Here is a 27,561-nt window from a genome sequence, read left to right as displayed (position 1 = left end):
GCCTGGCTGCAGCCGCGCCTTAAGGATGTATCTGTGTCCGGGTGAGCAGCCCGCGGATGGGATTTGGGGGGGGGGACACGACACGAGTTGGGGTTGAGGGTTTGGGGGGGTTGTTTTTTTTTTGGAGGAGGAGGGGTTTTTTTTTTTTGCTTGCTGGGGCCGCTCCGCGTGTGCGGAGGGCTGCGGGAGAGCGCAGGGAGCCGCGGCTGGCAGGGGCTGGGTTTCTCTGCCTGGATTTACGCAGTGGAAGGGGGGAATTTATTAGATAATTTCTCAAAATCCCGTGCTCTCCAATGTGCAGCTCTTTCTCTGGCAGCAGCTGCAAAGGACCGATTTTTTGCAGTTTACCAGTAAAAGCTGACAATACACCCACGCGCGTATGTGAGTCTTATATAATACTTACGGGTTGCTTGGTTGGTTTTTTTTGTTGGTGTTTTTTTTTTTTTTTTTTAACAGGCGTAAGCAGGATTTATTTTTGATTTGTAAAGTCTTGTGTGGTTGCATCGTGCAGAATTAGATAAACATTCTCTTTGCTTAACAGAGATTTACTTGGAATCCTCTTTGAAACAGCTTCGTTTTTATAATACTTTTGATTTCACCCTGACTACATGTTTTGAGTGCAGTGCGCAGGCCGTCTGTGCTGGAGCAAGCAGTAAGCAGTTAAGGGAGGGGAAGAGAGAAAAGAAATGTCCTAATGCGGAGACTGATAGTAGGTTGTTTAGAGGGCGAGACTGCAGTTCCAAGCAGCAACAGCAGCAGCTTTATGACTGTGTGTAATTACAGAGTGATTGCATAGGACAGCATTGTTGAACCGAATACGTATACACAGGCTATTGTGCAAGATTTCTGTACCGAACAAAACCTTTTTTTTTTTTTGCATTGCAAATACTGAAAAGGGAATGTGTTCTGCGTTGAACTGCCACGTTCCTCTTGGACTTCACCGAAGAATTAGTAGGGGAGGGGAAAGGAGAAGTGGAGCGGGGCTGATCGTAGAAGTCAGACCTGAAATACTCAGCAGAAACGCCACCAGTAGTCTCTGAAATCACAGAAGAAATGGAAAGCTCGTTGAATCTGTGGGTTCATGTTTCTGAAGTGATTATGCAGCAGGTCTGCTAACAGTCCTGCAGGTTTAGTATAATTCTTGCTCTGGTCTAATTTCTTATGTGGGAAAAACGCCTGTGTAAGAATAAGCAAGTGCAGTTCAGCTAGCTTGCTTGGAAGTGGAGAGCAGAGCACTGGGGAGAGTTTCTGTGTCAGGCCACAAAAAATGAGAGGTTGAAAGGAGTTCTAGACCAGGCATAAGTTTTGAGCATGCTGTTGAAACTGTAGTTGAGTAGCACCTTGCTCAGTGATCTTGCAGGCAGCGCTGGCTGAGGGATAGGACGAGGCACTGAGAGTGTCCCACTTGAGTCTGTGTTAGCGAGTCTTTTAACTAAGACTTTGAAGGACCATCAAAATTATGCTGAAGTTCTTGCGGATGCAACTTAAGGTACCTAAGATTTGTTTTTCAGAGATGCTGCTTATGTGTAATTTTTATCTGTTTAGTTCTGGAAGTACATGAAATTAATGAAATACCAGATCCAAAAGATTTTAGATCTGGTACTCAGAAATTGGCCTTTCTGAGATTAAAGACAGTTTTCTGGAAATGTTACCTTTAACCATCATTGCTGATGTCTTAATGCTGTGAAGGCTTGTAAAGTGTTTTGGGCACGGTGATAGAAAGTACTGTAAAAATGGCAAGCTGCTTCAGAATTTCTTGGTGTTCAACTAGAAAATATTATTTTAGTTGAACATACTGATAATCTCATTACTGGGTAGTTTCCTCGGGTTGTCAACCAAATGCTTAATTTAAAATGTATGTAGCTTTGTTTATGAAGAATGTAGTGATGTGCTGAAGATATTTGGTTTGTTGTTGTTTTTTTTTTTTTAGCAGGTGGCTAATTAACCACAACTTTAGGCCTATCATTTGACAAACATAATATTTTCACGGTGATCCTTCTGTAAGTTTATTGGAGCATTTTATTTTAAGACAAAATAAGAAAAGATACATTAATCTGTGCATTGCTATGATGATTTATTTGTAGATTTTTCTTTTAATTGTTCTTTTCGTCTTGACTAACTTGTGAATCTCTGTTACGCTGGGTGTTTTAATGTCAAAATTGCTTCTGGGGAAAAACAGAAACAGTGCTGAAAGATTCTTTGAATAATTTGTGGTAGTGATACAATACAGTCATTCCTTATGCTAAGTCTTTGGCTTTTCACAGCCTAGATGGTGGGAGAAAATTGTTTTAGGCCAGGATTCTTCAGGCTTGTATACAAAGGAGTAGGTAACTTTCATGTCCACGAGTAGTCCTGTGGTGCTTAGTGGAATTAGTCATAGATACACATTTGCGTGCGTAGTAGCAAAAGGGCCCTGCTGGCCTGTAAACCCATCCAGGTGCATGAGAGTAGCAGTGGTAGGAAATGATGAGTGCTGCAGCACAGTACAAGCCTTTTGAGAGCCGACATAATCATTCCAGATGTTAACTTATGCCTTTGCATTTTAACCCGTGTTACCAGCTGTAAGTGGTAGCTGCAGAACTGCAGGAGATCTTTTCAAGCCTGGCATCCCTCTCATAATGCTCTTCTGTCGAGCGGCCAGGCGGTCCCTTAAGTTGCCCCTGACAAGGACCTGCAGCCTTTCTTTGGCGATGGCCACCCTGGCGATGGCAGGTAGCAGCGGTGTGTGTGGGCATGTGAGGGGACAAGAGCGACTGCCAGGAATCTGAATGGGAGTCTGTCTAGCCCGTGGTCCTCTTTCCGAAGGTGGATATGTTTTCTATACGCTTAGCAGTTCTTGAGTTTCTACTCAAGAAACTCACGTAGTTTTCCCTCGAGCTCAGGTAAACATTTAGCAGCCACTTTTTGAAAATCTGTCATGGAATGAGGATGTTGGAGTATTACAGGTGTATAAGTTGGACTTGTATTAGGGGTAAGAGCTGATTTGGTTTTGTTCTTTCACCTTTTCTTAACAAATCCCAGTTGCGTTCCTTATTTTTCTGAGGCATTGCATAACATCTTAGTGTTGGTTGCAGTGAATTGTAGTTTATGCTAAAATGAGATGTAGTGAATATGCATATTGTCTCCAGTGCAGTTATCAGTGCACTACTGCAGTGCAGTTCTAAGTGACATAAAGCGAGAAATAAAACACTTTTCTCTGAGTGCTCATCATAAAAGGGAGGGCGAGGGAGGCGGGAGCTCTGGTGGTGAGGTTTTGCAACACATGTCCAAAAAGCTAGCAAATTCTGGCACAGGCAAGCAAAGGCTTATGAGTCAGCTCCAACTGGAAGAATTGTCACTGAGCAATTTGTAAATAGGAGGATGTACTGCTAAGTCAAGGAAATATCATCATTAGGACCTCCCCTAATAATTGGAAGTGTGGCACAGAGCTCTCTGTCAGACGGGAGTTGTTTGTGCTTTGCATCACATGTTGCCTTTAGTGTGATTTTGGCATTCAAACCAAGAAATCCTTGTGTGATATGTAGGTCCCTGAAGGAGGTGGTTGCTCAAGTAATAATTTAAATTTTTGTAGCTGCATACCACCAGCGTGCATTCCTCATGGAAGCTCCTTGGCAGCTCCAGCAGCCCCCAGTGCACAAATGGCATGTGTTTCCAGCGTGAGGCTCCTCAAGAAGCACATCACAACGTTTTGTGTAACTTCAGTTCCTGAATGATCTCCAACCGTAGCCCTTATCAGGTGCTCTGCTGATCAGTTCTAGCGACTGAAAAGCACACAGAACGTTACAAGAAAAAGTTACAGGCTTCACACTGGGGAAAAATGTGAATGGGTGCATTTTGAATGCCGCCGGCATTCAGGTATTCGGGAGCAAACGATTGAATGGGGATGCAGAGAGAAATCTTGGTAACTAATTCTTTGCTTTTCTGGTTGTGTTGATGCTTTTTATCAAATTTGGTGCAACTGGCAACCACCTGACAAGCCACCTGAATTAATGTATTTGTTATATATAGTATGGAGGACATACAGATATTCTTTGAAATGTACAGCTCTCGAAAATGAATGTTCTTTTTGTGTCTGAGTAAATTACATTAATGCTTCTTGTTGCATTGACAGCAGGTGACAAGAAGTCAAACTCTGGGAAAAGCTAGATTTGGAGGTGATGACAAAGTCTTCAGTGGGGTTTTTTTTTGTTTTTTTTTTTTTTCTTAAAGGCATCTTGAGAGGCCTACAGCAGAACATGGAACATTGTTTTTAGTCTTCAGTTTTTGAAACTGAATTTTAAAGTTCTGTGTAGTTTGGCTTAAGTATTGGTAAAGACTGAGACAAGTTAAATGCTGTTAATGACTGAAGTAGTAAACTGAGAAACAATTCTAATATCTTTTTTCCTAAAATTGTTACTGATTCATTACATGTTCAGCATTGGAATATACAGAGATAGGAAGTGGAATGAAGTCAGTATTCGTTATTTCTTCTTTACTGTAGATTATATTCTCACATGAAAATTGGTTCTCAGTTGCTAGACTGTTTCCATCATAGCTTACTAATAGGAGAGGTTATAGTGCAATAATATATATTGGTATATCCTCTTGTCTTTTATTTTGGGAAGATTAATTAAATGTGTATGTATATTTATGTATATTCACGCTATTCTGTTATACATCCTTAAGTTTCTCATTCTATAACTCAGTTTCCCTGAGAACAAATGTTTCTTTTTTTTGAGATGCTAGAATACTGTTTGTGAAGGGGTTTTATTTAAAAAAAAATTTCTTGAAATTTTTTTGTTTGACTGATTGTACTATTATTTCAAGCTTGAATATCAGGCTATATTTTGGGTTTTATCTTAATTTATTGTTTTTAATAATGTTGCTTTTGGTATTTCCAGAGCTGTAGTGTCCGAAACATGCATGACTTGTGACTGCAAGGATTGTACTTGTCTTTTTTTATTAAGAGCTTTTAACTGAGAAGTCTTTTTGAAATACTGGTTTGGCTTTGCAGTCTGGTTGTGGTACAGTGTTGTATGGTTGATTTCCAGCTGCCAGATTGACTGCATCCCTTCAGCATGGGTGAACTAGAATCCGTTCTCTGACGCTACATGTTGCAGGCCTGTTGAGATGCTTGTCACCTTGTCTGCAGTGAACACCTGCATCTGTCTCTTAGTGATCTGTCATAAACTACATTATTGTTTAGAGTTTTATAGTAATGAAGTCAACTATTATTGGCGTTTCATAATATCCTTAATTGTTCAGATTCTTGGTCCTGAATAGTCACAGACACCGTGAAAAGTAAAGTAAAATGAAGTGGCATACATTAAAAATACTCTTCTGATTTTACTGGATGTTTTTCAATTAACTGTCTTATTTTCAGGCTTTATTTCTTCCTACATAGTGTATTGTTAATTCTTTTGAGCGTTTCCTGAAAGAAGAGTTTGCTGTGTTTGTGGGAAATTACTACACTTGGGTGGAGAAGAATTTAGGAAAGTATTTTCCTCTTTTTAATTTGGTTTTGTACCATTTGAGAACAAAATCGCAGCACTGCCAAATTCCTGGTGAGAGGAGAGAGCCACAGCTCTGATTGTTCTAGGAAATTCCAGTGATGACAGTTTAGGATGCCAAATACTCATGTATGTCAAACTGTCAGGGAGATCTGGCTGCCCCTATGGTTTAGTTTGATACTGTGACTTAGAAAATTCTGGGTTGAATTATTCTCTTAAAAATTTCTTTTTGACAGGCTCTAGATGTTATCCTGTATGAGACATGCTAAATATTGGGAATATTTATATCTTTATTATTTTGAATTAAGATTATAAATTTATAATTTGGATTTTTTTAATTGGAAAGCTATTATCTTTTCACATTTTTAGAAAATATAAATATTTTTTCAAGTCTGTTTCATGAATAAATCATGTAGTCTTTCTACAACAGTATTTGTTTAAATGAAGATGTTTCAAGGGATGTTGAGATGCCTGGGAAGAAGTAAATAAATGAAAGCTAGGAGTTGAAAGGTATTACTGTACCATTGGCCATTCTTATTATTAAGAGTTTAAGCTGCACTCCTTGAATATTTGGAAAGTCTTTTCCACACAGAGGGTATTATTGCAAGTAAATAATTGTGCATTTGATTATGGGCTTCGTTTTTTATGATTGAGTTTCGGTATTGAAGTGGTATTTGTTACCATGATTTTCTAAATACATGCAAGAATGCAAAGTATGTTTAAGAAATTTCTTCTTTGCTATTGAGAATTACTCCTTGGTGGTTTTTTGTTTTAGTGCTCTTTCTTTGGCAAAAGTGAAGTATTTCAGGTATGGTACTAGCTGACTTATTTTGCTATTACCACTTTCTTTCTATAGAAAATGTACTATAACTTTTTTCTGTAAAAAAATTTGGATCTGTAATAAAAATGCTCTTTTATTGTCTAAGAATATGAAAAGAAGAATGTGGAACTCCTTATAAATAATTCATTTTAATTTTGAATTGGAGATGCAAAGAATAAACATTTGAAGTACTGAGATATTAAAAACCTAGGAAGCTTGGTATACATGATACCGTGCTTAGGTTTTATAGTTGTTAATGGTGAATTATGGGCTGCCTTGCAAGAAGCTTCGTTGAAGTTAATGATGATATTTTTTTCTTTAAAGAATGAACAAAGCCTATCTGAGGTTTTTCATTTGCAATATAAATAAACCTAGTTACCTTACATTTACACAGGAAATTAAAATACAGGGAGCTTTGTTAGCAAAATAAATAATATGCAGATTTTAATCCTTGACTTGTGCAGTTTTTCTCCACAGCTAGTAGAGCTCTTAAATAATAATAATAATTGGTATTGATACAAATTGCACACTGAAAGATTTGGATTCTTCATTCAGGTAATGTCTCCTAGCGTTTTAAAATGAGCTAGCCTGCCTGTGCACACATGTATGCCAAGATGCAGGCTCTCGTTTGTTTGTCCAAGAATGACATAAGCATATATTTGTTAACTGTAAAGCACAGGAGACAAAAGAACCTCGGGCACACTGGTCATAAAGAAAAGGCATCTCTCCAACACAGGCAATAGAGCAAGGTTGGAGACTTCTCACTGGACTTCAGGTTGCACTGCTGCTTTTCAGCCAGTTTATGGATTTCTCCACAAGGCGCCTCTGTCAGAGGGATCATTAGGCAAGTATGAGACCAAAGGCAATGGCCCAGATACTTGTCAACATCAACAATTGCTTGACCACGTGTACTTGGATATTTAGTTAAAGGGACAGTGTATGTAATATTTGGAGTTGATGTTAAAACAGCAATATTAGCAAGATGCTGCTGCTTTTGTGCTGACTATATATTTGGGTGACACTGAATTGGCTTTTACTTTTTTTTAAATGGAAGTGTTTTGTTTCGTATTTTTCCCCAGTGGTGATAAATCTCAATCAATAAGTTGCTCCAATCCTGACCAGCAATATTCTGTTCTTATAGTACTGTGAAGCTGCTGTTGATGTTTGTGGAAGAATGAGTTTTAGATGAAAGGGCAAAATTTCTTGTTTTTAAACAGTCCCAAACCAAACTAACATTCTCATGCACATACAAAATAAAAAAGTGCCATAGCAGGAAGATATTTAGATATTTTTTTTAATAAGTTTTTAATGCTTCCTTCATGGAAGGTATTGATATTTAAAACTATACTTGGATTTGGATCTCAAATTATAGATGCTCACTTCAGTCTGTCTGCTATAGTAGTAGTATATTTCAAGGACTGCACGACAAAAAGCATACAAGAAAAAAGTATTTGAACAGGTTCACATGTTGCTCAGCTAAAGGGCGGAGATGGCACTGTTGTTTGCAGCAACTCTTTGGTGTCTAATACAGAAAGGTAATTTCTTAACAAGTGTCTGGTTTTCTGTAGTCCCTTGTCAATAATTTGAACAGAAATCTACTGAAGAGGGTTTGCGAGAATAATTCAGATCTGTGTAAGGTGGTTTGCTTCTGTTCTTCACATCATGACCATTAATAAAAAAGACTGCATCTGCACTGTAATTTTCTGGCTACATGGTATAGATAAGTCTGCTGTTTGTTTTGTATTTTGAGACAGTATGGTTTTAGTGCAGATTTTTACCACTTTAGTTTGAATAATATATAACGAAGGTGCAGGCTACACTTAGACCTTTAGAGGCCTAAGTGATCTATAGGTGTCCCTTTTGTCAGAAGCACATTTAAGGGTGTGATTTGCTAGTGGGGGTTGCAGGGCTGTGACTGGGTCTGTGCCAGCAGTTCTCAGGGAGGTCTGTTTCACGAATACAGCCTAGAAATCGAAGTTAGGGGGAGCTTTCAAAGGCATTAGCTGCTTAAAATATTTAAGAAGTCACATCCATACTCTTACCAAGAAGTCGGGAGCTTTATTTATCCATTAAAAATCTTAAGTAAAATCTTAATCTCTTTTATTAGCCTGAAGTGCTTTTAGTGTTTTATTGCAGATTTAACTGGTGTTAATATTCGGGGGGGGGGGCAAAAGCGTTTCTATTTATGATTTCATTAGCCTTTTATTCATAGGTAGCCACAAGAAGCTGCTTATACTGAAATTAAAAATGGTCAGCAACAAGGAGCAGGTACCTTGAGCTTGTTCTTTGTCCTGACCCAGAAACCCATTAGGTCTTCCAGTCATGGAATTTCCTGCATCTGATGTATGAGTCTACGCTTACATTTACAAATCGTTGGACAACTAAGACCAAAGACAGACTTGAAAGAGAAGGCGACAAAATGTGATACAGGGAAGAAGTGTTTTCTGGTGCCCTAAGACACATAACAAAACTGTTTCCAGCCTTCTTCCTTTCTTGCAGTCTCGCTGCTGACAAATAATTTACATTGTGCCTTGTTATCATCCTCATTTTAAGGTGAGGTAAATGCCTTCAAGGAAGAAGCTACAGAACCATTAGGAGTCTGGGAATGGAGGTTTTGCCCCACCCAAGGGAGCTGATTGTTGGGGGATCAGTTAGGGGAAGGTGTGATATGCGAGTCTGACTTTGCATCTCCATGGATGGGTCAATGTTTTGTCAGCAGGCTTTGTACAGGAGATCACACCCTCTCACACCTACTGTGAGAAGGAGCTGGCTTTGTTGTTCGGAAATATTTACTGACACCCTCTGTGGACCTCCAGCAGATAAGAGGCACTTAAACCTTAGGTGGAATAGCGTTTTTAAAATTCAAATGCAGATACATGTTTGCCTGTATGATGCATCTACGGACCCTTGTGACTAGCTTCCTCGACATTCTGAGTAAAAGGCTGACTTTTGGTTCTGTCCGAGATGCTTAATCACTTCATATTCTAGATATCCGAGACGTGGACCTGAGGCTGCTGGATGCACTCTAGAAACGAGACACTAATTTCTGTGTGGAGCAGATTGAGTAAAGTTTCCTTAGCTGGGTTAATTACTTGGCTTTAAATGAGGTTATCAGTGAACAAAATTTTCTCTGTGGTTCTGTGCACTTAGGTGATTTCAGTCTGGCTCTTATGTGGAGTTGTTGCATACTTTTGTGTTTCTCAGTTGGGTAGCTTTGGTAGTGTCATCGAAAATGTCAAAGACGGAAGAAACCAAAGTGGAGGATCAACTTTGTTTTTTTGGAACATGGTTCCAAGGCGTTTTTCCCTGGGTTATACATACATCTGTCAGCTGCTCTATTATGTTTTTTATTGTGAAGATGAACAGAACCACTCAATTTTGCTGTGTGCTAAAATGTATTTTAAGATGACAGTTCTTTCTGAGTGACTTGATTTATGAGACAAAAGTACAGTTTGGAGGTGGAAGGATATTCTGTGTTTAGTGACAGCTATAACTGAGTTATTGTAAGTGACAGATCTTGCTTGGGAAAGTGCTTTAGATTAAGCGTAGGATGCCTGGCTGTTTACAAGTAACCATCTGAGCTGTACAGTTTGGATGCATGGAGGGAATGTGAAAATCTATTGACATCTTTAGTTACCCAACTAGTTTATTTTTGGGAGCTCATGAATTGGCAGGACATAGTGACCCTGTCTGAAGGGGAAAAGTGACTTTGAATGCAGGAAACTTAGTGAATATTTTGTTAAGTTACTTGTTACTATTTCTTTGCAGCAGCAATGATGGAGATTTTAACCCTTTGCTTTCCCACTGAACTTTTGCACAGTGTTGATATATTTTAATGAAAATCTAATACTACTCTGTCAACATGAAATCGCTTAATGCATCGTACAACAGATTTGAAGAGTATGAGGTTTTCTTGTTTGAAAAAGGGGAAGAAAAAGGTTTGGTTGTAGATTGCTTGTTTGTAACCCTTTATGTTATACCCTTAATTGGGAGTAGCTATAGCTTGATTCAGAATTGGTCCTGGGCACAAAATGCTGCAACATAGAAAAGACAGAGCTGTCTTGCACACAGGTAATACTGGATTGAGGACAAGTAAGCTGCTGAGAGAAGTTGTGTACAAAAGCGCAGCTGTATTTTGCATGACACTGATACTGCCTTTGTCTATGTGGCTAGAGAGACCCAGCAAACAGGATCAAAAACTGACAGTAACTGTGAAGTCTTGCAGAAACTTCACCCTTCCTATTATAAATTTTCTGCATTATTCCACTTAGCATAGTGCATAAGGAAATAAGAACAAGAAAGCTTTCTTGTAGCTACTACCACAGTCCTGGTTTGGAGTGCTGATACAAGGTTGTGTGGAGTAACTGGGGAGTTCATTCTGGAAGAAAGTTGATTTTCTTTTGGCTTTCAATATTCTCTACTATTACACCATCAGAAATTCTCAACTACAGTGTCAGTTTAGTAGAAAACTACTTTGTTGCTGAAAATAAGTTACTACAAAGCATTTTACTTAGTGTTACTTGCAGGTGTCTGACTGAAAAGATAAAGCTGTATTCATTACTCTTAATTATTCCATATCACTTTATTCATTCACACAATTCACTTGTGGTCACATACCAGCATTTCTTACAAATGCTGAATTTTGAGAACAGGTGACTTACAAATTACTTTGAAGGGAAAGTACCACTGATTTGATTTTTGTGTGTTATACAAACAACATTTTAAAAATGCCCACAGATGAAGAAATAAAGAAAAGGATAGTACTTGGCATGCTGACTGGATTCATGGAGACCGTTTTGCTTCTCCCCATCCCTTTTCTTTAAATAGAAGTAATTTTTTTTTTTTTAATAAGATCTGGAAAACTCATATGTTTCTGGAACAATGTCATCTGTCAGCTTATCTGTTCAGCAACAGTCCCTTACTATTCTTAAATACAATTGCTGGAAAATATTGTCTTGGGTCTCACATCTTAATTGAAGGCAGGGATATTCATTTACTTTTGAAGATTTTTTTTTTTCTGGTGTATATTAGATACTAGTTTCAAACAGTATGAGTTCTTTTTTCAGTACCCCCAGTGCTACTTTTCGACTTCATTTTAATAAATCTATAATTTACTAATTTTTCTAGCGTTTTAGATGAGCTGTTCCTAGTTTTAAGAGTAAAAGCTTCCTCCATTGGAGTAACTTAAAAATTATGTTCATCTGAAAGATAATTTTTTCCTCCCCTTTGTAGATCATCTTAAATACAGGTTTAATATTAAGTATAGATTACAAAGACCCTGTTGGTTAAACATGAAAAAATATATAGTTTTACTTTCATGTTGCTTAATAGTTTGTTGATAACTTGAGAAGTTTCTCAATCAAATTGAATTTTTGGAGGTGAAAAAACTCTGAAGTCCTTGATGCATCTCTTACAAGAACTTCTTCAATGCAAAATAACTGGTTTTATTTCAAAATTGAAACAGGGGAGAGTTTTTACAATTCCTTGATGACTGCAAAGACATTATTAATATGCTAGAGCATTCATAATTTAATCAAATTGTTTGTGTATTGCTCATTTGTGGGGATAAAGCATCATTTAAAACAAAAAAATTAAGTAAACTACTTATGAAGAATTTCTTCCATTTAAATGGGTTCTCACCTGCTGTGTATGTAGTCAGTGTATGTATACATGCACTCATTTACATGTAGGTTATAATGTATAGCCAAACTAGAATATAGCTGATTAATGATTGCAGGTGTTGCTTATTGTTGTGACTTCAAACAAAATGTGCTTTGTAAACACCATTTTCTCCTTTTATTGCCAAACAAAATATCCAAATATAAACTGGATGCTAGTATAAGGGAGAACACCACCTTTGACTGAGCTGCAAATATGTTATGGCCTTAATTTCATTGAAAGCATTGCATCTCTTGGAATTTGGGCATTAAAGCAGTTGAGAGATAATTTGTTTCAGGGTTTTGCTCTAGGGTTGTGGGTAGCAGTGTGTGGGTTTTTTTTTTAATAATCAAAACAAAAAAACCTTCTGTGTTAGTGAAGTCTGAACGCTGTGATGGAGCTAGGCTCTTTTAAATACAATTTATCATTTTAGGGAGCTCAGCTTTCCTTTGAATGCAGAAGTTGAGAAAAGCTGTGTATATTCATGGAAATGCAGAAAAAAATAGTATAAACAACTGTAAGGGTTATATATTTAAAAAAAAAAAAATCTTAATCAAAGCCCTAAATGAAATGAATGTATTCCCGGATGCTTTTACGCACGCTGTTGCGCAGGGTGCTGCAAATGTCTGTTGCCTCTCCTGTCTTTGCAGGGGTGTTCAGTGCCTGGTGGGGCCTGAATTAGCCTGTGGGGGTGCTGGATGTCACAGCAGCCGCAGCCACAGGTCGTGGCATGCCAGGCTGCCTGCGAGGGCAGGGGGAGCTGCCAGGTGCCTGGTTTGAGGGCAGCTTGTTCTTCGTGACTTCTGAGACTGCTGCGCTCAGCTGCAGGGTGGACACAAACCCTTTGAGAGATACTGTTTCTTCAGGCTATCACTTGGGTTCTTGCTCGGCAGCTGATGCATTTCATTGGGAAATGCAACATCAGAAAAGCACGCTTTTAGACTCCAACTGGCTTTGGAGCAGCTGTACTACGACTAAATAAATATAACCCTCTGTAAGAGGAAATAACTTTTCTACCAGATATATGCACAGATGGATTGTAATCATACTGAGGCCAGTGTTTGCCTCAGCAAGAGAAAAAAACTTTTTAGTAGAAATCTATAAATGGAAATCTGTGCTTACGCTAGCTTCTTGCAGCAGCAACTGGAGAACATTACTCCTGCCTAGTGGGAATCAGATAGGCATTTCAGGGAGTTTGAAAAACTAAAGGAGCTAGGGAGATACAGGCCATGAACTATAGGAGCAATGTACATTAAAATTTATTGGTCCCCAGATGCCTACAAAAGTGTCTGGGAGCAGTTCCTTTACAGCTGTGTGACTGGACACGGATAACAGAGGTGAGTGTGCCGGAGGTGCTAATGTACTGGATGTCAGTCTGCTCCAAGAGAGTCGGGGGGGTGGGGGTATCCTTCCCCTGCCAGGGGGAAACCCAGGGTCTTGCCGCCTCCAAAATATAGATTTCATTTTTGATAGAAAAATAATTTATTAAAAAAAAAAACCAAACCAAAACCCCTCCAAAAATTTGGGGAGATATTTAGTAATTACAGATACACTTCCTAAAATATTTTATAATAAGTAGAGCAAAGTACAGAGCTAAAATTATATGCAGACAGCACTTATAAGCTGCTTCTTCAGGAAGGAATTATGATACTAAAATAGTGGATCTAGTATAAGATTATTCCAGGATTATTTTTTTTTCCTGTAATGAATGAGGGAGTTCTTTAGTGAATACCTCAATGAAGTATCGTTCATCACTTGATCTTCAAATACTAAGATACTTTAATGAAGAGGGAGTTGTCATTGATGGGATTTTGCTTTAAAAAGACGGCTTCAAACTGAAAGCAAACTTAGATTTAAACGACACTCTCTGTGTCTTAAAATAACTGGATTGTATCTTCTAACAGAAATGGTGCCAGTATCCAGAGGAGGCCTTAGGGCCATGTGATGGAGCCGCATGCCTTAAAGACTAAAAAGTGTCTTTTAAGTTAGTGCATACGTTTGCAACTGTCATTTTTCCATGGGGGGAAAGAAAAGAAAGAAAAAAAGGTTGTTAAACTTTATCGTGGGAGGGAAGAGGTGGTCAGTGATTGCTTTTAAACACTGAGGTTTTCCAGAATGCCTGGGAAGGACATGGTGCTGCTTTTGTGGTGCACGTTCTCTGAGGGCTGTGCGCGGCAGAAGAGACTGCAGCAGAACTCTGGCAACAGCTCGCTGTGCTCCACGGGCCCGTTTTCCACAACCCTCAGCACGTTGGTCACCACTGATTATTCTTTCCACATGTCGATTTTGTGCATGAAGCTACTTCAGCGAATTGAAGCCGAAATTCAGGAGTTGGAAGGTTAATTATTTCCCTTGCCTTTTTTTTTTTTGCCTGTGTGTGCAATTTGCTTGGAGGGAGTGGGAGGGAACGTTAACCATTTACTAGTACACATCTCCCCTCATTCCTCCCCAGAATGACTGTGGAAATGACTTCTGGGCTGGTTTAGTGAAACAGCTAAACTGCTTTCACTAGTAGAGACTGTTGTAAATTCGCAGATTAGCAAGAAACACACAGTGGGTGGATTTTGTTACTGAGGAGTTAGTTCTCCACAATGAGAACAGAAAATGAACAGGAAAAGAAGGCGTTCGTGTTCTGCTGAGGAAACTTTTACTATTGCAGCTAGGCAAGTAAAGTATCTTTATTGCTGTGGACTCCATTTTAAACTCTTTATTTGAAGACCACCAGAAATGTCACTTTACTCGCTTAAGGTATAAAAAGCTTGAAAAGTTGGAATGTGGTAAGCAATTTCCTTTTTTACGATTAGAGTTGCAGATCTGCTTATTTTAGAGTTTGACTAGAGCGCTGGTGAAGTGATACTGGGAGTCGAGCAGCTGACAGGTGGGGTTTTTTTCCAACTACTGCCGTTAAAAACCTGAACGTTTAAATCCAATGTCTACTGAATCCAGTGTCATATTGCATATGAAATCTTCCGTTGATTTTTGAGAATTCACAATCTTTCAAACTATAAGGAGTTCCTCAAATGACACTGAGAAATTTGACACAACGTATTTCTTTCCTGTCCAAAAAAAAGGTGTCGATTCATCTTTACCATGCAAATACCTGTGCATAAAATTAAAAGATACGTATTAATAAGTGAAATGCTTGGGAAAACATTATATTTCTTCAAGGAAGGAATCTGAGAAGTATAACTAAAATGATAAACAACTTATTTTTATTGGTTGTAGGGTTTTTTATGTCCAAATCTGTCCTGTTACTTTCAGATAAGGTAGAAGTCAAAAAATTATATTAACAAAATGACCAATTGTGAGAAGCTACTTTAAAAAAAAGAAAAAAAAAAAAGCCGCACACTAAGAAGTTACTACAGTTGCTTAACTGTATGGGTGGTTAATGTCTTTTGAAACAGTTTGTCCTACCATGATACCTTTGTGGAAATAAGTACCTATTTAACTGGAAGGCATCGTGTTCTAAAAAATGGACAAAATGCACTGGGAAGATGGGTGCAGGAGGAGGGGCATCTGCAGGGACCGATACACTTCTGGTTTCAGAAGGGAGATACTTTTTCCTTCTAGTTCTTTGTCATCTCACCTTTTTCTCACGTGTTGCCTTCCCACATGTTGCAACATGAATGGAAACCAACCATTTTACTTGACCTCAATCTAAAATCGAAAGTGGTAAATTCTTCAGCCCTGGGCCTCTGAAACTGCTGCTTGGGGGAATCCCTGTCTCTGCAGATGCTACTGTGAAGCTTTATGCCACATTTTGCAGAAGGTGAGCTGAAGATACCTGTAGAATGTGGAAACCTTGCTTAAGCAAAGCGAGTTTAGAAACGGCTACAATAACACCAGTTTAGCTTGCTACATGCAGGAACTATGTACATGTAGAAGCCATTCTTTTATCTGAACTTTTTTTCCTAATGGTCTTATGTGCAGGTAGTGATGAGTGTGAATTCTCTTCTGCTTTTTTTTGTTCAGTTTTGTGGCTCTGACAGTACTTTCGTGACTCTGATTTAGCAGATTTCATCTGCAAGGGAACCTTTTGTGCTGAGTGTTCAAGATTTTTAGTAAGGAAGAGAGAACACAAAGCCACAAATATAAGTGGTGGGAGGTTTAGGAACAGAATTGACTTAACAACTTAATCTACTGTAATAGGTGAATTTCATCACAGTTAATGTGCAAATGAGTACTTGTTCTGTCTCTCCAAGTAATACTGTGACTTAGCATTCCTCATGCATAACTCTCAAGGCTGCTTTTTGGTTGGGTGGTTTGGTTGTTGGCTTTTTTTTTTTTTTTTTTTTTTTTTTTTTTTTTCTATAAATACATAGCTTTTTATGGAAAGGGAAAAACAAGACTTGCAAATTCATCTCTAGCATTTGCATTTAAAAATCTCTGGGCCCTATTTTTTTCCATGACACTTTGTTATGTTTCACAACCCACTGTGCGATGGTTCTGCTCCTCCTTAAATGACAGAAGTCTGATTGTGGTTGCAGAGCAAAACTGGGGCTGAGGACCGTGGTGCCCCCTCACCTCCAGGGCCTCGGGAGTGCCAGTGGTGGCAGCAGCAGAGCCCCTTCACAGACCCTCCTGAAAGGGTCCTTATTCCTGCAGACCAGCTGCTGTGAGTTCTGCCATGTTCCTGCTAAAAATCAGTATGAGTTTTGCGCTTAACTTGGCTGGAGACAGGGTTAAACAGAAGCTTCATTTAGAGGGTTCAAGGGTTTGAAGTTTGTTCCCTCTACGGGTGGGCTCTGAACACGTGCAACTCCGACGCATCCGTTTCTTGTGGGGCTGAAAGCTGTTTCTTATTTGTGGTGCCTTAGATGTTGCAGTTGTGGGAAAAGAACAAAAATTCTTTTCCCTTGGAGTGGTTGTCAGGAAGGAGGTTGCAAAGATGGGAGGAATATACATGTCATGGTAGTTGCTGAACGCACTGTTACAGGATTTAAGAGCTCCCCTTTTTTTCTTCTGATTCCAAAGTGTGCTTGTCTGCTTATGGTGATGATAAATGATGTAAACACATGAAAACATGTATCAAAGCTGATCTATTTATAGCTATGAATGAGTATATTGTCCCTTCTTTCTTCATTTGAATTTATAATTACATGCAGGGAAGGGATTTGATGAGGCTCTTTGGCGTTGTTACCCAATCCCTAGACAAAATGAGTAATAACGTCATGTTTGCACCTGAATAGGTCTGCCTAGTATTCCTGAATTGCTCTGTGTCCCCCGGACACTACTGCAGCCGAGGCTAATGTATCGCTATGCCTATATGCCTTATAGGAGACAACTCACAAAAGCTAGAAAACTACTTTTAGATTCACAATAAACCTGCATTGACTGCTATATGCTTATCGTGAATTTATCATTATTCATGGGATACAGTCTCATGGGCAGGCTAGAATAGGAAGAAATATTTTAGTGAGCTTTCGTTTGCACTTTAGCCATCTTTAGGATGGGATTTCAAACTGAGTAAGAAACTAAAGATGATTGAAAAGGTAGGGCTTGACACTGAGTTGGGCTCCCTGCTCTGTCATAGACCTCTTAAAGGCAAGTCACTTCATAGTCTCTCTCTGACTTAGTCCTCTTCAGTAAAAAGGAAATAATAGTAGTTCCCTTCCTTAAAGAGGTGTTGCCAGAGTAAGTACATTAAAGAGCATACAATGCTGTTATACAGTGATTATGAGGTCATGCAACTGTGTAAAATAAGAATTGCTGTCAGTTTCTGTGCTACAGTGCAAGAAATGAAGCCATGGACAGTAAGAGGACTACACCTGGCTAGTTTGTGTTGTCATTTTCTTAAAAAAAACAAAATACAAAACCCCCGACCAGTACAGTTCATGCAAGTGGAAGAGCCTTTCGCCTTGGCCCGCAGTTCCAGACAGAGCTTATGGACATTGTAGAACACTGCATCTGTGGAGCATTGTAGAGATTTCATAGTATGACACTGCCATATATATATATATGTATATTAATGTTAGAGCTCTTCTACAGATACGAGTGGATGAACTTTTATGTGCTTTGGAAGACACTGTGATTCAGAATATCAAAATAGCCTTAACGTTTACATCAGGGTGGGGGGAGTTCTAAGAATATTTTAAGTAGTGTTCTATACCAGTTTCTGAGTTTTGGTGAATCTGTTCAAAATGATGCTTTACCTGACATCTTGCAAATGCAGTCTGTATGTACACAGTATGAAGGAGTGAACAGTGGACAAAACTGAGATCAAGGAATTCCGGGAGAATAATCTCTAGTTGGCTACCCATTTAGTGCAAGACAGGCTGTGTTGTCTCTTTTTTGTTTACCTCTTAAAAATACAGAATGTTGCATGTGACACGTGTTGTGAGGTTGGATAAATTGGTCTTAATATGTTGCTATAACTGTTGCAAAGTGTTACATAAATATTAACTATTCTAATAACATCAAGTTTGTTTGGGGGCAAGTTTCTTCAGCTACTTTCCCCAAATTAAATTTATCTTCAGTGTAGCAACTAGTAGAATGTTTTTCTGCCTCAGTTGATGTGAAGATCTCTTCCAAATGGGGGAGAACTGTGTAACAAATGTCAGCCTGCTGATGGGAGACTGGATGTTTGTTCTTATTGTTCGAAGATTTGTTGAAAATAGTAAAGTCATGAGAAGCTGTGGAACATAAATTGAACTAGTAAATGATCTGAAAGAAGATAGTGCTATCTAGCTGGTGTGGAAAAAACCTTTAGAATCCACTAGATGAGTTAAAAGATTTTAAAGGAGCATCAATCTTAATTTCTTTTTCTTTGGTGTGAGAGGATCAGGTTAGTGGAATCCATACACCTGAAGGGTTGACTAGTTCATTAGCCTTTCACTCTGAGAGTCAAAACTATAAGGGATTTTTTATTTATTTTTTTTTTTTTTAAAGGCTTGGAGATTTCTTTTGGCAGTGGTGAAGTGTTTATCACTGAACCTCTTACTGGCTTGTCTACTGAGTTCCTGTGTGACTTGCCAATTATTTATGGACTGATTTTTCACAATTAGGAAGGACTTACTGCTCCTCTTAATAGCAATTAAACAGTGTGTATCTTCAGGAAATACGTTATGACTTTAATTAGAATGTATTTATATTGTTCCAGGATTTGCAGAGAGAACTATATAAGTTCAGGAGGAAATGTAAAAGCATGGTATACTTCTGATTTTCTTAATGCTCGTAGAATTCCATGTGCAGGCAGATTAATGTGTGAACTGAGTCTTTTGATCAATTTAAAATAGCTTTATAAGGGTTCTTAAGAGAGGGCACTCGCCCTCATGCAGTTGTTGAATGACATTTTTCCTTTCTAGTTGTAGAGTGCAGGATGGGTGGTTTGTTTGGTTTCAGGTAGGTTTGTTGAACTGAAGCTTTAGGAAGCTTCTGACTTTGCTGTGAGTATGCATGAGGCTGTGGAAGCGCATTATAATGTTAGGAAGGGTACAAATAAGCCACCTCAGAAATGAGTGAGTCTTGCTTTGTATTTGATCCAGTATTGGTGCCAACCATCTGCTCTTTCTTTCTTCCACTGAAATCCCTGTGGCTAAAAGGAGGAGATTAGGCAGGTGACTGGCAGGTAACTACCAGGGAGCTCTGAATCTGGGGGCCCAAGAGTGCTCTGATTCTTTAATTAAAGATTCAGAAATAAGAGTGCTCTCTGGGCCCCTGGATTCTTCAAACCTTTCTGGTTTTCACCATGTGATGATTGTGTTTGCCCATATCTTTCAGTGTTCCTACTCCTAGTATTAACTGGCGTGTGCGTTTGCGTAGCTGCATTGTTGCAATGCCTGACGGCCCCAGTGATGGCTGAGAGCTTACTGTGCCAGCACAATAAAAAGACCTTTTATATTCAACAGTGACCACAAGACTTCTTAAAAGACATAGTTTTAGAAATTTGAACTGAAGTCCTGTCAGTGCTGTTAAAGACTGGATACTGGAGTAGTTTTATAATAGATCAGCTCAGTCAGTGCTGGCATCTGTCTGGCTGCAAGTGTGTGGATGTGGGCAAACTGAGATCAGCAGTGCTTCAACTTAGATAACTGCTGAAAAACAAAAAGATATTTCTGGGTTGAGGCAGGGACAGTCATATGACAAAGGAACAACTAAGTTATTGTGTGACCTTTTTACCTCATTTCTTGTCCCCTCGCTCTTCTTTGGCTATTGCTACCCTGTTGCATCATGTGTTAAGTTCTAAGTTCTTTGTGGAAGAATCCCCATCTAGCCTGTTAGTGGGTACTGTTAAAGATAACATGACTTTCATGACCTCAAAATGCTTTATGAATTTCAGTGTATTGGGTTTCGGGTATTATTCTCCTTTTATGAGCTGATCTGAAGTGGCTTGCTTAAGATGTGTGTCTGTAGCAGAGCTGGAAATTGATGCCAGATCCTCTGAGGTTCTACTTATGGTTTAGTCCCAGCTATCCTCCATCCAGACTGGGGTGAGTAACGATGCCTGCTTGATGGTGTTGAGAGTGTCTCTGCTGAGAGCCATGGTCTAGGTATTGGAGTGCGTTTATGTCTTTGATGAAGAAGCCTCTGGGAATGGGAAGTATCACCGTCCCTACACACTTTCCCCTTTCTCTTCCCTTATTTGTAGGCCATTACCTCCTGCAGAACCTTGAAGGGAATCTGTGAAGCACTCAGGCTGTGTCAATCCATACACTGCACACCTACATACGTCTGGTTTTGTGATGGAGTGCTGGAGAGGCCAAGAGACGGAAACAGCTGAACCTGCAGCAGTCTTCCCCGTTGCAGCTCAGCGCGTTCAGATGTGTCTTCTGCTCGGGGCTAAAGTGCAGAGAGGTTTTTGTCTGTCTCTGGGGTGTATCCGTGCAGTTCTGCAGCTGATGTGTTTGTGGCGGGAGAGGCATTCGGCACGAAGGACATGGACATGTTGTGGTTATGTCAGCTATGTGAGTGCCAGGGCAGGGAGAAGCTTTTGGCCTGCTCTTTGCCATTCTGACTTTAGAGCCCGCTGCGATTCCTGCCTGTTGGAGTATTGGTCTCTCTGTTGCTAGCAACTGCCTTCCGTGACAGCTCCAAACAAAAAAGCTTAAAATAGCTACCTAAGTGCTTACAATTAGAAGAACTGTTAACCGATTTCCAGTGGGAAAGAACAGTACGTTTGTGTAACTTTACAAAGCCTGTAAGCAGCGTTTTCTACTCCTTAACTGCTGTGCTCTTTCTGCGCTCTGGGGCTGCCCAGGCCTCTTCAGATCATGGTATTTATCATGATGACAGAATAGAACAACTAATAATCCTAACTGCAGTGCAGTTTATAAACATTAACTAATTTAAGAAACGTATGATATACCTGTTCTGCTAAACGGCAAGCCTGCACTGTGTTGCAAAGGCGTTTATGAAGATGGGCTGTCCTGCACATTTGTTTACAAAAAGCCCAGTTTACGTAGCCGTCTCTTTCTCATAGTTCTCTCCAAGAAGTGCATGTTGTTGCTGTGCAAGGCAAAAGATGAGTCTGGTGCAAATCATGAATCTTTCCGTGAGAATGATGTTTGGGCAAAATTTCAATTATTTTGGAAATACCACTCAAAAGTTTTTCCTGAGGATAAATTAATTGAGGATCTAACTTGTATTTGCTACAGTGCCTTTTCAGTAGCTGCTAGAAACAACACTTTCAGTTCCTTTAAAAATAAATCAGAGTGTTTTTTTTTTTTTTCCTCCTTCTGTTTCTTTAATAATCTGCTAAATTTTAAAATTCCAGTCTGTCTTTTTAATAGTTTTTCTTCCTCATCCATGGTGATTTTTTTTTTTTTCTGGTGGAGCTGTTTGTGTAAGCCAGGTTTTGCCTGGCTTGTTTCTTGTAAGGACAAGACTAATCAGCACTTAACACTTAACGGACATTTTCTTTGTAACTACAACTCTTTGTATCTTTCTCATCCCTTTAAAACAAAATTATGTGGAAAATACCAGGCTGAGAAGCGAACCTCATGCTTGTACCAAGCTTACAGCTTGAACTGAGGGAGACATCCCAAAATATAGATTATTTTTCGAGTGTTCCTTGAAAGTACACATCTCCCTTCTCATAGAACTGTTATCTGAAAACTTCATTTTGAGGTGCATCTGTTGAGGTTCAGACCCTATAATTTGAAAACTAAAAATCTTTCTTTATGACGTCCTGTGTACTAAAATGCATCTGTGTGTTTAGATGGAATGTGGAAAATTGTGGTGATAGGGGATAAATAAAACCACGTCTGTGGGTGTAAATAGTAGGTCAAAATGTAATCACAGTGCGTGCTTAGGTGAATTTTAAGATCATTTGAACAGTAAAGAAAGCCGCTCAATTAAATAACGTCTATGAGAACACATGTTCACTCCCTTCCTTCACTGTAATAGACCAGAATATTTTACTTAAGGCTTTGTATTTCTCCTTGGTTTGCTTAGTTCATGTGGTGTAGTTAATATTTTCTACTTAGGTATGTATATTTTTCCCAAATGATATGCTAATCCTACTTTTTGTGTTATTGTGGTTGCTGTAGGTAATTAATTTACGATGCTGAATGTCAGGAATGATCTAGACTGGAGCGCGGTAGTTTGTCACATCTGGTAGTGCAATACAAGCTACCTGATTTTGCTGGCACATGGTCCTTCAGCATGACCATTGTCTTGCCTGCTTCACGTCATAGAGCTAATGGATTTCACTTTTGAATCTCTGGTTAGTACGGTGGTTTAATACAGCTTTATCAATTCCCAGCCTCTGAAAATGGGGAAGTGAAAGTGGTAGCAAAGTAATTTTAACCATGCTGTTGAAGTCAGTCATAGCTTCAGTCTTTTTTCCCAATAGAAATGGGGTGATCATGTGAAAAATTTGGGTAGGCCATAAGTGTTTTCCATGTGTACTACTTTAGGTATGTTTTTTGCTAACCCTAGGCGGGCACCTTCAGGCAACAGTGGAAGTTGTCAAACTGCCTGGATGCCCTGTTTTCCCTTTTGTCTGTCTGTGAAGCACTTTCATCTCTTTGCCCCTATTTATGGGCTGTAGAGTTCCTTTTTTGCTATGCAGTGTTACGCAAACAAGTAAGCCTTCCCCATTTCATAGGCTTTATTGATTCTAGGACTTTAATGTAGTTCTCTAGATTAGTTTCTTACTTGGAGTGTTGGGGAGGGATGGTTGTCACCTACTTACTCTTTTGTAGTGGGCTTCTTTTAAAACTGGAGACCGGTTGGTGGTGTATGTCCACTTCGGGATTCAGTCGCTGCTTTTCGGTGCTGGACAAGACGCCTTTCGCTTTAGAGACGGGCTTTCTAGGTATCTGTGGAAAACGCTGGTCCATTTGGGATAAGGTGACAGGGATGTAAAACCACCATGTGCTGTTTACGTTTCTGGCTTTCTTGGACAATGTTGTGTTTCTCGGTTGCTTTGAGCTTTCCCTTGCCTTTCTTCAAAAGATAGATTGCTGTACTTTGCGGTATAGAATTTATAAATATGGTCTGTTTTCTGTTTTTTCTTGTTCCCTCCCAAGCGATGTGTAGGAAAGCTGTGCTGTTATCCTTCCTGTTCAAGGTGTCTGAAGGTGGTGAGTGGGAGGTTGCAAACAATATGCAGGAATTTTGATGTAGCTGACTGTCTGGAGGAAAATGTGACAAAGTGAGTGTGCAGGAGAGGCTTTTGAGGGAGAAATTGAAGCTGTTTTCATACACAGCAGAGTAAGCATAGGATACAGGTAAGCCGTGCAGTAAGCTTTGCAAGTCTTCTGCCAAACACAAAAACTGTCCCATGTTTTCATTGCTTTCTTAGTTCTTACTCAAGACTGTTGGAATAGGTGGTGGTGGTGGTTTCATAGGGACAAATTTCTGTTACTTGGAACAAGTTTCTTGTTTGTGATGCTCTGTAAGTCTCCCAGTCCTTTGAACAAACAAACCGCCAAAACCAGAAATAAAACCCATCTTATTGAACTATCTCTTGCCCTGCTATTGCACTGGAGGAATTAAATTTTCTTTGCACTTTCTGCACATGTGTAAACAGGGCACCCAATTTTTTAATCTTCTGCCTGTAGATTTAAACCCATGTTTTCTTGTAGGATTGGAGAGGAGCTGGTAGCTAGTATCCTATATTCTGTTCTTGATTTTTGACCTTGTTTGTTGTGCGATATTAGAAGAGAGTTAGTTCCTCTGTTTTTGTTCCTCATTGGTAAAACGTGTGTCATGATTCTTTGCCTGTTTTATAAATCTGGGATTTGATCATCATAATGAGCAAATTAGAGAAGGAAGGCTCGATTGCTGTCTCAGAAGGACACAGAGTTGCTTGCTGTGTTTGACTTAAACGTAAAATTTGTTCTTGGAACCTGTTCATCATCATTAAAAGTGATAGCTTCTTACAAGGAGATCAGTAACTTGAGTTGCTGGCAGCAGGAGGATTTAGTGAGAAGTGATTCTCATCACTCTAATTTGACAGATTTCTCGTAAGGAGCTGTGACAGCATTGTTGCAGTTAAGGCTGAGAATGTACATTAGCTAGAACCAAGGAACACTTTTGATTTTTCACGTGAAAAACACTTAAAGTATTTAAAAGCTAAGATTAACACGTGGTGAAATAGAAGATTGTCTATGATCATTATTCTCTGCATCGTTAATTTTGCCAAGGTGTGCGAAGTCAGAGCCTTTCCCAGGTCATTTCTGCAGCATACTGTCAGAGAGAATTGTGTGCAAATGATCTCAAAGGAGATTAGGAATGTGCAAAACGTAAACTTGCTTATCATGCCGAATATAGGTGGTGTAGCAAATTTGCTAAGCAAAGCACAGGACAGCACAGCCCTCAACAGGTGGGCTGAAGAGTGGAGTTTAAGGTTACTATAGTGTGTGAGTTCGTGAACTTGATATCTGAAATTGTACAAACATAACATACTTAGTGAGGAGAGTATTTAAAGAAATTGAATAATGGTGGATGGTTATTAAATATACAGGCAAAAAGTTTTAAAGGGAGATAAAGATAATTTAAATGGTTGCAACTCAGTGGTGTTAATTTGACCTCTAAATCAAATAACCTTTTAACTTAAAAAAACCCCCAAAACATTTAAAAGGTTGTATAGCAAACTCTCTGGGCTCATGATAAACTGGGGCAAGATGGTTGCAACAGATAGGTTCTGCAGAATCGTTCAGACATGCCTACTTTGGTTTGAGTAAAACATGCTAATGGGTGCTCAGGGCTGGTACCAGCCTAGTGAGTGGTTTGGAGTGCCTGTGCACTGCGCTCCTCAGATATCTCTGCTTTGAAAGGACTTCATTAATTTGAGAACAGCATCCTGGATGCAGGCAGAGACTCCTAAGTCCTGTTGTATACTTAAGTCCTTCAGGAGGCTTTGCCTAAATCTAGCCCATGCGGTGTTTTGTATGTATTTATGGTTTTCTTTAACGCTCCAATGCAGATATGCTGGATAAGTTTTAGCTAAAAATGCGAACTCCTAACTTCTCGCAATATAGGTGCAATAGGTTACTTTGCTAATGTTTCTTTCATTTCAGAAAATACTGCCTAAGTGCCCATTGGGTATACATGTATCTAATTTGACCTTTTTTTTTAGGTCTAGATGAGAAAACCTTGCAACACAAAAATTTCCTTAGAAATTAGAAAATATTTACAGTATTAGAGGAGGTGACATACAATTTGTATTCAATTGAAGAAAGTTTGAGGGATGTTCTTGCGTGCCAGAAGTTCCTGGAAGTGAAAATAACTGATGATGTTGCATGCCAGTTCTCAGAGTTATTAAGACAAAATATACTGATGCTAGGTTCTGCTTTTTCCCTGCAAAGTGTAAAGGAAATGCAAGGTATCATATCACTTGAGCATATTTTGAGGCAAGACATAGTATCTTCTGGGAATTAGGGTATCAGAACTGGCTCTGCTTGATTCGAAAGTAAGAGATGGTCAGGGGTGTACTGCTCCAAAGCACGCTTAAGCCTGGAAACGTGTTGCCATTTTACTGCGCTACTGCAGGCTGACTCTTGTGCTGAATTTAAAGTAAAACAAAACAAAAAAACCCCAAAGCTGGTAATTGGCTAGGATGATGATACTGTGAGCTCATTTCTCAACCCCAGGGAGGGAAGCCTGCTTAGTCATAGAGCCAGCAGTGCTCAGGCAATGAAGCTGCCAAGTGTGAGCTTTCCTGGAGCATAGTCATGCTGCAGCTTGAACATCTATCACTTCAGCTTGAACTACAGACTATTATTATTAGGGTGACCCACCAAGATATTTTTCTGCAGATTTTTCTATATAGAAAGGAGGTTTAAAAAGCTAGTTTTATGATGCTGGATGCACCAAATCCTCTTTTATTTCTTGCTGACCACTTAGCTGGGATTTATTTTTGCATGCAACTGGGAGAACCGGGATGTTCAGTAAGTGTGTTTGTTCAAAGCACCTTAAATGACTTTCCTCCTCAGTAATGTCATTTCACTATCCCAGTGTTTGTGCTGCTGTAACTTCAGTTGTTCTTCAGTCACTAGTGTCTTCTTAAGTGACAAGATAACTTTCCTAAGAGGCATATAATATTTTTTTAGGACTCTATAGAACACACAAGTACGTATTCCTCTCCCTCCTTTAGGTTATGTCTGAACTTACTTTTTGTGTGAACTTGGCATGTTAATACTTCTGTTACATCTCTTTCCTAGATGGGTGCAGTTCTAAACTGGTCTGAGTTAGGCTTTGCAATGCTGGTGGCTTCTTATCTAGTAATGGAAAAAACAAAGCCAAAATCCACACAAGAGAGAGCTGTGCTAATGCAGCACTTTCTCACCATTTGGAGACTCCTCTTTCTAAAGGTCTTCTGGATACTTGTGTGTATGTGGTAGTTGCAGATCTCATGTACCTCTATTGAGAACATAAACAGCTGTTTGGTTTTTTTTTTTTTTTTTTTTTTTTTTTTTTTTTTTAAGAAGGGTTAAACGAGGACCCTTGAGATTGTATGCTGGCTTTTGGGCAGTTATCACTGCATTCTTCCTCAAAGTGTAGACAATCTACAGCAGAGCTTTTAAAGGTTGTCTGGCAGTTTTAAACTTGATCTAATGATTATGTCTTCTGATATGCAGAATAACTTGCATTTTTTTATCAGAATTTTGTGAGTGATCAACACAAAAGCACTCAGAAGCATCGGTGGAAGAAAAACTGTTACAATGCGGTCTAGTTCGGAGAGAAAAATAGCTCATGATTTCAGAAAATAAGACAGTGTCAGAAACCACTGTTAGTAGTATTACTTCAGGTACTGTGGTTTAGCTGTTAGCTCTGTTACATTTGTGGCAGTGCTGCAAAAAGCAAGGAGAGAATATAACATGAATGCACCTGAGAGGCATATAGCAACCTTTCTACCTCTACATTTTTGCTACCAGGGATCCAGTTTCCTGCTGTACGATGTTTTTTCCACTCCTAATGAAGTTTTGAAATGGGAAAAACTTACTTTATTAAATCCTCATTTGTGTACCAGTTGCAGTTTAGAGAGAATTTTCCATCTCACGTGTCCATAATTTCTCCTAGGGTTATTTTTGTCCTGTTGAGAGAGGACTGGAAAATGAGCCGAGACGATGTGCTTAGAGGAGGGAGGAACGCCCTGGCTCCGTGATACGGAGTGGCAGAAGTCCATAGTTTGTAGCCAGGGCAAAG

General features: G+C 39.2%; 2 protein-coding genes across 9 annotated transcripts in view; one reads left to right on the top strand and one right to left on the bottom strand.

The window, feature by feature from the left end:
* LOC113480505 overlaps window positions 1–23,249 on the bottom strand; it is a 33,081-nt gene extending 9,832 nt beyond the window's left edge. Inside the window, exons 1-2 of the mRNA XM_026849323.1 lie at window positions 23,102–23,249; window positions 19,639–19,775 (exon numbers count right to left, since the gene is read on the bottom strand). Of these exons, the coding sequence (XP_026705124.1) occupies window positions 19,639–19,775; window positions 23,102–23,249 (285 nt within the window). The remainder of the gene's footprint in view (window positions 1–19,638; window positions 19,776–23,101) is intronic.
* ELMSAN1 (ELM2 and Myb/SANT domain containing 1) overlaps window positions 1–27,561 on the top strand; it is a 72,243-nt gene that overhangs the window by 18,070 nt on the left and 26,612 nt on the right. The window contains exon 1 of one of the 8 annotated variants that reach the window (XM_026849583.1): window positions 1–41. The exons of 5 other annotated variants lie outside the window; for them this stretch is intronic. The gene's annotated coding sequence lies outside the window, so the exon portion shown is untranslated. Of the gene's footprint in view, window positions 42–309; window positions 382–27,561 lie in introns of those variants that run through there. 2 more of the 8 variants (XM_026849587.1, XM_026849586.1) reach the window with 2 other exon arrangements.

This window comes from Athene cunicularia (assembly GCF_003259725.1).
Source record: "Athene cunicularia isolate RWA chromosome 5 unlocalized genomic scaffold, athCun1 chr5_part1, whole genome shotgun sequence".
NCBI lineage: Eukaryota > Metazoa > Chordata > Aves > Strigiformes > Strigidae > Athene > Athene cunicularia.
This window is presented reverse-complemented; position numbering and strand designations above follow the sequence as displayed.